Here is a 12,192-nt window from a genome sequence, read left to right as displayed (position 1 = left end):
TATTTGCAAACATGCATTTAAAACTGCATAATACCTATGCAATTATTTGATATATTTTCTACAAAATTTTACTTTAGAGCAAGTATTGTATTATAAGGTGACGTTTGCGGGCTGAATGGAGTGCCACATCATATTTATACTAAATTGGAGGGGAGGGAGAAAAGAAGCGGGCTACAACTTTATAGCCTGCTTTCAGCCGGTTGCAACACGGATTCCGATAAAACTTGATGAGAGGAATGAAGATAAATCAAGTATTAATGGTGCAGTCTACCTATACAACCAACTATGAGCTGGCTATTAGATTGACTTAAAATGACGTGACAACAATATATGGCCAACAGCCGGCTCAATTAGCCTTGCTCTTATGCTCTCTAAGTGTGTTTCTTCACAAGATGCATTCTCTAATAAAAATAATTCTGCAACGGGTCAATTAATTTGGTTGATTCAGATCGGATAAAAAAAATGTATGTAACAGGAGAGTGCAATGTCGGTACCAGTTCGTGCAATGTGCATTCCTAAGTTGAAGAAAATGGTAAAAGGATGGTGGAGAATGTTTTTCTGATTTTCATAAAGATGAAGAACAAACAGATACCTAGACTCAAGCACTGAGGGAGTTTTTGCCTTTTTGGGTAAAAAAAAACGCCCAACTCCTGCGAAGGCGAAACCCCCTCGAACAAGGCGCAATCTGGAAAAAAAAAAGCCGGCATCATCTCCATGTTCCATTCCCGTTTCGATCGAGCAAATCCGCGAAAATAAAGCGAAAATAGGGAGAGGCAGGGCCTGTCTCGTCTCCCCCGGTTCCGCGGCGCCGGCAATTCCCCCGAGATCCCGTCAGCCATGGACGGGCTCCTGTCCAAGCTCCGCAGCCTGGACGCCTACCCCAAGGTGAACGAGGACTTCTACAGCCGCACCCTCTCCGGCGGCATCATCACGCTCGCTTCCTCCGTCGTCATGCTCCTCCTCTTCGTCTCCGAGCTCCGTACGCCTCCCGCTCTTCCCCCCCTCTCCTCCCATTCCGAGCATCGAATCCCGATCCAGTCCGGACGGCTAGGTTTTGACCGTCGGCGATGCTAGATGCGGGCGCGCCAGCGGATGTGTCGACCACTGTTCGCGTTAGGATTGTTTGGCGTTCTCCGCTGGATGTGTCGAGATCTCGCGGCGCGGTTAGAGGGTCAATGGATCAAACGAACATGGCAACGCGTAATTTGTTTACAGGAAACGTGCGAAGTTTCTGATCCATTTGTGCTGATCCTACTTGCAACATGTTGAAAATCGCCACTACCAATTCCAATTTTGCACACGCGATGCTCAGCTTCATTAGAATGTTGAGGTTTCAAAGCAGCCTTTCTTATGTGTTTGTGGTTGGCTTTGCTAAATTTGACTCTGTCCCCCCCCCCCCCCCCCCCCCCCCCCCCCGGTGGAATCAATCACGCTAGCCAAAGTATTAATGTTACCTACTTAGTATTTACTACTTGATTGTGACCTGTTAATGTTTTGTCGTGCAGGATTATATCTTCATGCAGTCACAGAGACAACACTAAGGGTGGATACCTCAAGGGGTGAAAAGCTTCGCATCAATGTAATGTATAGTTTCAATTAGAGATTCTCTGGTTTCCGGTAATTCTAGTTGTATCTTCAAACTGTTTAATTGTCTTTTTTACCAACTGTTCACAAACAGACAAATAGCTACTTTTTTTTATTTGCTTGCAGATCGTTCATTCCTTTCTTGTATATTTTCTGTTGGTTATCGTATTTTCCAACCTTGAATCTTATCTTTCAACAACTTAATTCTTACTGATAATTTTGACCCCCTGATCTGTCTAATTTAAGTTGGACACGTGCTGACATCTACCTTTGCGTGATGTCAAAAAATGCAGTTTGATGTCACCTTCCCAGCCCTTCAGTGTTCTATAATTAGCCTTGATGCAATGGACATCAGTGGGCAAGAGCACCTTGATGTGGTAGGCTTTTGTGTATTATCATTGTTGCTTGAGATATTTCTTTCTAAATACCTTGTGTTGATTTGTAGCTGTCATAAGTTATGTATAAATGATGTTTGTTCACTTGCAGTAACTAACTTATTCCGGTGTAATGTTCTTATGTAGAAACATGATATATTCAAGCAACGAATTGATGCCCATGGCAATGTTATTGCGACTAGACAAGATGCTGTTGGTGGGATGAAGGTCAGATTAATGCTTGTGCTGTTAATAGTTGCAATTTAAAGCCTGTCGAGTATAGAACAACATTCTTTGGAAGTCACATGTGTTGAAACAATCACAAATCAGAAGTATCATGAACATTTGTTCTATACATGGAACTATCCTAGTTTCATAGCATGCCGATGCTGATTTGTTCTGCACCTGTCATCTGATTTAGTACCTTGATATGTCACAGAGTATATATTGGGTTCATCAGAAACTTGTCTTCTAACTTCTAAGTGCTTTGTGTTGTTCAAATTCCAACAGGTTTTGTCATAACTAAAGATGCATGTTTCCCTCCCTTTTGTAACAGATGGAAAAGCCCTTACAACATCATGGCGGGCGGCTTGAACATAATGAAACCTACTGTGGCTCTTGCTATGGTGCACAAGAAGTATGTCTTTTAAATTGCATGAAAAAAATTTCATCTCTGACCATATATACAATTGCTTTACTGCCTTTTGTATTGTGTGGACTACTTTTGGACTTCACTAATGCATGGATTTATTTTCTATTGTTCATTTTTGTTCTGATCTCTATAATTTACGTTTCTGTGACCTGTAAATGAGCTTCTTCATCGTTTCTAAGTTTTCTTTGGAAAGAAGGCTTCATGTCAGTTGATGCCAACTAATTACCATGCTATAACTGTTGTCGTGTGAATAATGTAGCCCCATGTTTTAGTCCTATACTCTTAATGGATTACAGAGCAAGAAGTACCTGATGTCACATATATTTGTGTGCGTCTAGTCATTTTCAATTTTGTTAGAACACCTTTTCATTCCGCTTACTCTACAACAAAGTTACAGGACTGCTTTGAAACATGTTGCCTTTACTCCATTTGGTTGATATTTTCTGGGGGATATCATTTAAGATTTATAATCTAACCAATAGCTTAGATTGACCAATGTTTTCTTTTTCGTTGTAAGAACTTTGAAGCCTTTTCTTCTCTTAGTTGTTATTTTATTCAGATGAATCAGATTGTTATGTGATGCTACCTGGACTGAATATATCTCCTAATTGAATGTAGTCTGATGATCAATGTTGTAACACGTGTGAAGATGTTCGGGAAGCATACAGGAAAAAAGGTTGGGGTGTATCGAATCCAGATCTGCTTGACCAGGTACAGCCATCTATTCTGAGTTATAACTTCACCTGCAACTTGTGTAACATAAGATGCACTTTGTGTAACCCTTGTTTCCTTTACCTTCGACGCAATTATCTTGTCTAACGTGCATTGTTCTGTAGTGCAAAAGGGAGGGCTTCCTTCAAAGCATAAAGGATGAAGAAGGTGAAGGATGCAATATTTATGGTTTCATTGAAGTTAACAAGGTTGCTGGGAATTTCCACTTTGCTCCTGGGAAAAGCTTCCAGCAGTCAAATGTGCATGTGCACGACTTGCTTCCATTCCAGAAGGACAGCTTCAATGTAATCATACTTTAGGAAATCCACAAATGATTTCTATAGCTGTGAATGCTGACAGCAAAATTATTGTTTTCTCACCAGCATTCTTGCACAGCATTAACATTTTATTTTGTTTTACAATGCCAGGTTAGCCATAAGATAAATAAGTTAAGTTTTGGTGAATACTTTCCTGGTGTGGTTAATCCCCTTGATAGGTAGGTTCCTTTCTTCACATGTTATTAACTTCCTCATTTTCTTCAAAAATATTAACTTCCTCATATGCTGTTTCCTGGGTTTCTTAAGTGAGACAGTATCCCCCAAGAAAACCTTAGTGGCAATCTAACATTGTGTACTTGTAAAATGCGTAGGGCGCAGTGGGTGCAGCATTCATCATATGGAATGTATCAATACTTCATCAAGGTTGTCCTATCCATTGATTAATCAGAACAAGTGTAGAATTTATTTTTTTTTTGTGTTGCATCTATTGCTCTTTTTTCTTTTAATTCTTCTACTTGCAGCATGACTGAAGTAAGATAATTATTTTCCTTTCCAGGTTGTTCCCACTGTCTACACTGACATAAATGATCACATCATCCTCTCAAATCAGGTCATTTCTTTCTCTTTTCCCTTGTCTGGATAAGCATTCTCATGATAGCTGATGCACATATATGTATTTATATGATCTTAAAGTGTTCCTTAAGATTCTGTTGCTCATTGCCGCAGTTCTCTGTGACGGAACATTTTAGAAGTAGTGAAAGTGGTCGCGTACAAGCTCTTCCTGGCGTGTTTTTCTTTTATGACCTTTCCCCAATCAAGGTACCTATTTAAATTCAACAGTTCTACTGAAGATAGATCATGCTGGGCTGACCTGGTTTTCTTGATTACTCCAGTTGTTTGATTTTCACTTATTGTCCTTTCGGTGATAGGAAAATTACTTTTATGATTTTAGTACTCAAACATGCGTTTTGCATTGGCACTTTCTTGTACACGAGTATAATTTGGCACCAATGGCTTTTGCAGGTCACATTCACAGAGCAACATGTGTCATTCTTGCACTTCTTAACCAATGTTTGCGCAATTGTTGGTGGTAATGTTCCTTGTGTCCTTTTTTCATTGCTAACTAGCCATTCTCTTATGCGCCTTTTCCTGTGTTTATTAACTGCTAATGATTCAGTCGAACATTTGACATTTTAAACATGTTTTTTTTTCTGCTTCGGCCGCGTACCTTCTAAACCTGTGTTGCATCACTAAATGTGGTTGCTGATATAGGCGTATAGCTGAAGCTGGTAAACAACAGCTGAAATTAGACAAAAATCTGGCTGCTGATTCTTCTATCTATATTTATTTAGACTATTCCTGACTTGTCAAGTTTCTTGCTCTGGACCGCTTAGAGCATTGAACTCCAGGAGTCATTGAAACTCCCGTCCCGTCCTGGATTTGAAGCACTGCACCTTATAACGAAGTCTGGGGGGATCTCCCCCGTGGCCGAGTTTTTTTTTTTAAATCTTTTTATCCCTGACTTGTTTCTTATTAAAGATAAGGATTATTCTTGAATCTTGAGCTGACTATGCAAAATTTGTTATAGTCATGTCTTGGGGTTATCTAAAGCAGGAACTTTTAACAAAATCTTCTTGATGTGCAGGTGTGTTCACCGTTTCTGGAATTATAGATTCATTTGTATACCATGGCCAGAGAGCAATCAAGAAGAAGATGGAAATTGGAAAATTCAACTGAGTCAGTGTTGCCCTCCTATTGCTGCCACTAATTCCATTTTCAGGGCTTCCTTTGGAAGAACTGAAGCTGTGGTCAAGCAAGACTGCTCCAAGTTCTTGGCGCACTTGCATAGTTTAGAAACAACTGCTCATTGAATGTCGCGTGGTGTGCTTGCTTGCTTACTGCAGAAGATATCAGGAAGCAAAATGATAAGCTTGTACACTTTGCTGTTATTCCGCTCCGTCAAATGCTCAAATGGAACATTTCAGAGGCGCTCCATTTTTATACGCTCTAGTCTAACAGGAAAGCATTTTACTTTTGTGAGCTGGTGTTTGTATCATTGTAAATCTGTGTAAGGGGGCACAAGCCTCTTTGTAGGATTTCTTTTTTGGGTTGCAATTCTGTTATTTGTAACAGGTTATTTTTATCAGACGTTTGTAGATTTCACAAAGACGACTCAAAATGTAAAGACCATCTCAAGGAAAGAAAGTTAAGTTTCTCTTCTTTAACCCTGGGTTTTGGTTTGTTCTGTACTGAGTTGAGCAGGGCAAGACTAAAAGTCACCAAGTCAATGAACATTGCATTAGATACTCAAGCTAATTTGGTAATGACGTGGATGGCAATAGGATACCATAAAGTATTCCCATTAGCTCTTATGTTTATGTCGATTGAAATTTACGGTAGTGTAAATTTTAGTTGACCAACGCTGGCTTCGTGTTTCAGGCCTTCGGACGCCAGCTGACGATGGCCTGGTGCTCCAAGATCGGAAGCAGAATACGCCTTCTAGCCTTTCAGAGAGAGAGAGAGAGAGAGAGAGAGAGTACGCCTTCCAGTGCCCAAAACGCTCCACGGGGATTTCGCTTCCATCTTCAACTTCGTCACCAAACAAACTCCATCTCGTCTCCCACCGCTGCCGTCCCCACACCGCACCACGGCCGCCGGCGGCGCCGCAGCCATGCACGGCCGCCGCCACCTCGCGGCATCCCTGGCGCGGGCCCTGGCCCAGGCCCCCTCCCGCTCAATCTCCTCCACCCCGTCGCTCCTCCAAACCCTCGACTCGTCCGTACCCTCGCCTCCGTCGGAGGGGCGGCTCGCGGAGCTGCGCGCGCGGCTGCAGGCGGACGCGCCGTCGCTGGGGGACTTCACGTACTCGGTGGAGGTGGGGACGCGGAAGCGCCCGCTGCCCAAGCCCAAGTGGATGAAGGAGACTGTGCCGGGGGGCGCCAAGTACGCGGCCATCAAGGCCAAGCTGCGGGAGCTGAAGCTGCACACCGTCTGCGAGGAGGCGCGGTGCCCCAACCTCGGCGAGTGCTGGTCCGGCGGCGAGACCGGCACGGCCACCGCCACAATTATGATCCTTGGGGACACCTGCACGCGCGGCTGCAGGTAAAGAGATCCGTCATGCTCATTTTACTGCTTGTTTCCGGTATCGTGTACTGATGCTTAGGGTGTTTACAGGGTTGCATTTCGAGACCTTATTTGTGCTATATTCGGGTTCTGTATATTAGAATTTGTTACTCGGGTTCAGGAGTATATTTAGACTAACAAGCTGCAGTGCAAATCTCGAGCTGTTTGAATTCATATAACTTGATTTCTTCTGGATCTTGTTGATACTTTTATACGGCTTATGATGTGAATTCATGGATCTTAGCTTCTGTGTCACAATGATGTTATCAATATGACAATGTCAAAATTTACAAACTCATAGACAGCAGTGTGTAGTTCTATTTAGTGATAGACCGATAAGAATGGATGATTTCTATATGAAGCAATTGTATAGGAAATCTGCTTATTCTATTGTGTGTTTGGTGTCCATTTTAGATGAACCTGCAGGTCTATCAAAACTTCTGTTTTGTTCATTTTAGCCTTTTTCATCAAAACTTCTGTTTTGTGCGAGCCTGCATGACAAGGATGTGATTTCTTGCTGTTTGTGATGTAATTCACCTTTTGGAGAAATGAGCTTACGGTCCATCTATTAATTGCTTATGAATTTGAGAAGTTAACAATTTTCAGATTCTGTAATGTCAAGACATCTCGAACTCCCCCTCCACCAGATCCTGATGAGCCTTCCAATGTCGCTCAAGCTATAGCCTCATGGGGCCTTGAATATATCGTCATCACGAGTGTGGACCGGGACGATTTACCTGATCAGGGCAGCGGTCACTTTGCTGAAACAGTACAGAAGTTAAAGGCTTTGAAGCCAGAAATGCTTATTGAAGCACTTGGTAAGAGACATGTTTCTCACTGAATTGCTTAGTCACTTGCATGTTATTGTTAGCTTGAAGTCGATCATCTGCCCTCTGTCAAATTACTGTAATATCGTGTACCCTTATTCTACTAATTTTGCAGTACCTGACTTCCGTGGAGATCCAAGCTGTGTAGAGAAGGTTGCAACTTCTGGGTTGCATGTTTTTGCACACAACATTGAAACAGTGGAAGAGCTGCAAAGAAGTGTCCGGGACTATCGTGCAAATTTCAAACAATCTATAGATGTTCTGAAAATGGCAAAAGAGTATGCTCCTCCTGGTACCCTTACAAAGACATCAATAATGCTGGGTTGCGGGGAGACTCCGGATCAAGTTATTAGCACCATGGAAAAAGTGCGGGCAGCTGGTGTTGATGTTATAACATTTGGCCAGTACATGAGGCCATCGAAACGTCACATGCCTGTTTCCGAGTATGTTACACCTGAAGCTTTTGAGAAGTATCGGGCCCTTGGTGTTGAAATGGTATGCCCATCTGCCCCACTTGCATTCCTGTTAGCCTTTTGCATTATGCAATGCATTTGTCCCCAAATACAGTTCCTATGCTACAGATTATACATGACAAACTTGTTTTCAACCTTCACAGTGTCATTGTTATACATGACAGTATTCCTTCGCTATTCTTGACCCTACTGTCTCTTTTGTACACATTATTGGTTGGCATAGGAACATAGAAAGATCTCATAAATAGAATGTTCTTCCTTCTTATGATTCTATAATTGGTAACCAATACAGGTAATGAGGATCTCATAAATTATTGGTTGGCATAGGAACATAGAAAGATCTCATAAATAGAATGTTCTTCCTTCTTATGATTCTATAATTGGTAACCAATACAGAGTAATGAAGATCTCATAAATAGAATGTTCTTCCTTGTTGTGATTCTGCTAGAGTAATGAAGATCTAGGAACGTGCAGTGTCATGTATGCTGCAGCTGTGCTTTGACTTTCAAAACACTTGTTATTCATGGCCTTAATTCTTAATGGCAGGGTTTCCGTTATGTCGCATCTGGGCCGATGGTTCGGTCCTCCTACAAGGCTGGTGAGTTCTACATCAAAGCTATGATTGAAGCCGATCGAGCAAAAGGATCCACTGCAGAGTCAAGTGCATAGTTGACGTTGCCTCCGCCCCTTGACATTGCTATGCTGCAAATAAGCTCCCCACTGCTTTGTGGCCGGAAGGCCATGCTGATTTGTGCCACCATTGCAACCCCACATTTATTTTTATCATAGAATAACTCCTGCTGGCTCCTTTGTGCCACTCCGCATTGCGTCGCGCTCCCTCGCGAGTTGAAATACTTGTGCTTCAGCAGATCGATTTCCCCCCCTTTTTGTGTTCAGGTTCATTTCTGTTGTAACATCAGTTAGGCCATGGCCTCCTTTGTATTTTGATTGTACAGAATGTGAATACAGGGCTTGCATTGGAACTTGCCGTGTCAGTGGTGGATCCAATCACCCAATCTGCCGTGGATCCAATCACCCAATCGGGTGTCGGGTACCCATTGCTATCTCTAGGTTCATCATTCGTCGGATCAGTTGGCATGGTGCCTTGCCCCAGTGGAAAAGGAGTTGACCACTGCTGCAATGGTGCTAGGAGTATGTAGCGGTATGTGGCGTCGTTATTAACTGAATTTGTCAACATCCCATTGAGGGTGAGTGCAGGTACCACACCACCAGTCCTCGCCTCGCCAGGCACTGCACGCAGTGGCTCCTGGGTCAACCGAGCACTAGGAGGAGCGCTCGCTCGCCCTCAGCATATGCGTGTTCCCTGTGCAGCTCCTCGACCCTACTCGGTGCTGAATCTTCCGAGCGCGAATCACCTATAGGCTATAGCACACGTTTAACAATATCCCCGGAGATGAGAAAAAAAGGCCGCACGAAGCTTCATGTAAACTAACCTGCCGGCTAGTAAAAACTAGGCACGCGTGAGCGTCGGTCCGAGGTGTACCGCAACTAGCGCCCGCCCGTCCTCATCTCTGCTTATCTGAAAAATTCTGAACCCGATCCAGACGCGCGCAGGCCTTTCCCCGTGCGTCGACTAGTCTAGACTAGTCCAGTGACGATCCGCAGCAGCTCAGTGCAGATGCATGTGGTCAAGTGGCAAGAAAAAGCGTTCGAACCCATAGTTAACCATATCGGCGTCGCCATCGTCCTTATCTGCCCGTCGACCGGGTGATCGGGCCGCTCTTGCGCCTCCTCGACGGCCAAAGGCAAACCACCCTTGACGCGCCCAAGGGTTCACCCGGACCCGGAGCCGTCGGATGGATCGCCGTCGCCGCCGAGGAGCCAGAACACCCCCACCGGAAAGTTAGAAGAGATCGCAGAGCCCACCACTGACTCGGGTTCCTCGAGAAAGCGGGGGCCGTTTCGACGAGCACCCAGCGCTCGGTCGCGCGTGGTCTGTCTGCCTATATATTCGGGGATGCGCATGCAGCTCCTGCCTACATCTGCTCAGCTCTCAGCGCTCACAAGGGGCTAAAGCTAACGCGGCTGATCGTGTGCAACTAGCTAGTGCTCCTCTGCGTTCTCGTCGCTGAACGTCTGTTCTTGTTGACTCGCCGTCGCCGATGGAGAGCTTGTGCGGGCAGCCGAGCCTCGAGCTCGGCGTCAAGGTCGTCAGGGTGGCCGGCCTGGACCTGGCGGATCATCGGCTGGAGGGCGGCGGCGCCCTCTTCGTGAGGTACTACGTCCCGGCGGGCGACGGGCGGCGGCGGCTGCGCGTGGACACGCGGGAAGTCCCCTGCGGCGGTGGGGACCCGTTCTGGGGAGAACTCGCGCGCTTCGAGCGCTGGGGTTACCTGCCGAGCGCCGCTGGCGCAGCCGCCACCGGGTCCACCACGCCCGCGGCGCCGGGAGGAGGGGGGATCGCGTTCGAGCTGCGCTGGAGGCCGCGTCCGTCGTCCGGGCTGGCGGCGCTGCTGGGGGCCGGCGCGCGGAGGCGGCGGCCGTCGCGGGTGCTGGCGCGAGCGGAGCTCGCGTGGCCGGAGGACGCGGCGTCGCCGGAGAGGTGGCTCACGCTCTCGCCGGCGGCGGGCCGCGAGCTGGGCGGGCGCAAGGCGCCCAGGCTGCTGGTCGAGGTCAGCACCGTCCGCACCGCCGTCGCCGGTGGTGGAGGGAAGGGGGCGAGGAAACCCGGCGGCGCGAGCGGGTGCTGCAGCGCCGGCGAGCGCTGCGGCCAGTGCGGGTGGGTCGGGAGCGAGGAGGACATGTTCCTCGCGGCAACGTTCATCAGTCAGTAGCCGGCCTCGCGGCAACACTGTAATTTGAGAGAGGTTGGAAAAGATTTCCAAGGCGAGTGTATCTACTCTTGACTGCAAATTTTGAGGATTCTTGACGAACTCAAGCATGCATGTGAAGTTTTAGGTCATGGGTGGATCCAAATGCTAATAAATAAAAGTGTTAAACTTTAGCACTAGTTTATCTAAACGGAAGTGCTAATAAGATGGGCTAAACTTTAACTAAGACTTAAAAATTTTAGTATGTATATAGATGCTAATATGTGCTAAAATTTAACACTAAATTTTAGCTCCTCCAAACAGCAAATTTTAGGTTCAGGATGCCATCACTCGCAATGGTGAGGCCTGTGGATACCTGAAAATCTAGCGGTTAATATGCATCAACAGCAAACTCGAATACTGGGAACCTACGACATGCGGCCAGTAAACATTGACCTGGATGCTTCAGTTGACACACCAACTAGTGGAACCTGTAAGTTCCGTTCCCGTGGTGTGCAAGCATGTAGCAAACCAATAGTGTAGTGAACCACTGTTTTAAAGGATTAGATGTTGCACAGTCGAGCCAACATCCCGACCATCCGCAGGAGTTTCCTGATGACATTCCAGGATTGTGCATGAGCGTAAATTGATTATTGTTTTCTTTGATTGTAATTTGTAATGCAATCTGTAAGTACGGGGAAAACATCAGTGCATGCCTGTAATGTGTACAATGCATTTTCTATGTGAAATACTCAAATACATATGGTGCTACGCTGTTCTGAAATATGCAATGTGATCGATATTTTAAACAAATTGTGATTGTGACGGATGTTTTAAACAAATATGCACTGCATGCTGCATCATGATCAATGTGTTTGAAGAATCACTGCATTTGTGCCGGCTACAGGTCCCCTCCGGCGCCAGCAACAACCGTCAGCCTCCATGGTGGCTGCTAGGTCCGAGCACGATGTGGCTGCAGCGGCTACGGCATAAGGCTGGCGCAACTCGATCACGAGTCCGGCGGCGGCGGCGGCGGCACTTCGATGCCCCTGGAGCCGATCAGCCGATGGATACCTCTTTCCTTCCTTCGCATGTAAGCCGAGCACTCCGCGTGGGAGCTGAGCGAGTAGCAGGCGTGGGATTGCCTAGGCGACCACGCGGCGCACGTCCGGGCCAGGGCTTCACGGAGGGCGCGCGTTTTGCAGCCCTCCTGCACCTATTTTTCCCCTATTTGACCACCTCTGATCTGTTAGAATCATACCTGTCTTAGGGCATGTACAATGCTTAGACACCAAAACGATTCTCCAAGCAAAACAGATAGCTAAGAGACTCTGTTGTACAATGGAGTGTCTATAAGTACAGTCTGTTAATAAATGCATATGTATACTAGAATTAAAAA

The 12,192-nt window shown here is 45.9% G+C and overlaps 3 protein-coding genes across 3 annotated transcripts; all 3 read left to right on the top strand.

Annotated features, from left to right (window-relative positions):
- Positions 1-622: 622 nt before the first annotated feature.
- Positions 623-5,824, top strand: LOC112899588 (endoplasmic reticulum-Golgi intermediate compartment protein 3-like). Its single transcript, XM_025968115.1, has 13 exons — positions 623-979; positions 1,506-1,579; positions 1,878-1,961; positions 2,106-2,186; positions 2,515-2,595; positions 3,229-3,321; positions 3,447-3,626; positions 3,750-3,817; positions 3,971-4,022; positions 4,156-4,209; positions 4,326-4,418; positions 4,623-4,689; positions 5,245-5,824. Exons 1-13 carry the CDS (start codon positions 838-840, stop codon positions 5,334-5,336), a joined length of 1,161 nt encoding a protein of 386 aa, XP_025823900.1. The 5' UTR covers positions 623-837; the 3' UTR covers positions 5,337-5,824.
- Positions 5,825-6,143: 319 nt separating this feature from the next.
- LOC112899589 (lipoyl synthase, mitochondrial) lies at positions 6,144-9,005 on the top strand. Its single transcript, XM_025968117.1, has 4 exons — positions 6,144-6,701; positions 7,329-7,540; positions 7,665-8,044; positions 8,569-9,005. Exons 1-4 carry the CDS (start codon positions 6,271-6,273, stop codon positions 8,689-8,691), a joined length of 1,146 nt encoding a protein of 381 aa, XP_025823902.1. The 5' UTR covers positions 6,144-6,270; the 3' UTR covers positions 8,692-9,005.
- A 747-nt stretch (positions 9,006-9,752) lies between these two features.
- On the top strand, positions 9,753-10,998 carry LOC112900982. The gene has a single exon (XM_025969781.1). It carries the CDS (start codon positions 10,146-10,148, stop codon positions 10,815-10,817), a length of 672 nt encoding a protein of 223 aa, XP_025825566.1. The 5' UTR covers positions 9,753-10,145; the 3' UTR covers positions 10,818-10,998.
- The last annotated feature ends 1,194 nt before the right edge of the window (positions 10,999-12,192 follow it).

Source organism: Panicum hallii, chromosome 7 (assembly GCF_002211085.1).
Source record: "Panicum hallii strain FIL2 chromosome 7, PHallii_v3.1, whole genome shotgun sequence".
In the NCBI taxonomy this organism is placed as follows: domain Eukaryota; kingdom Viridiplantae; phylum Streptophyta; class Magnoliopsida; order Poales; family Poaceae; genus Panicum; species Panicum hallii.
This window is presented reverse-complemented; position numbering and strand designations above follow the sequence as displayed.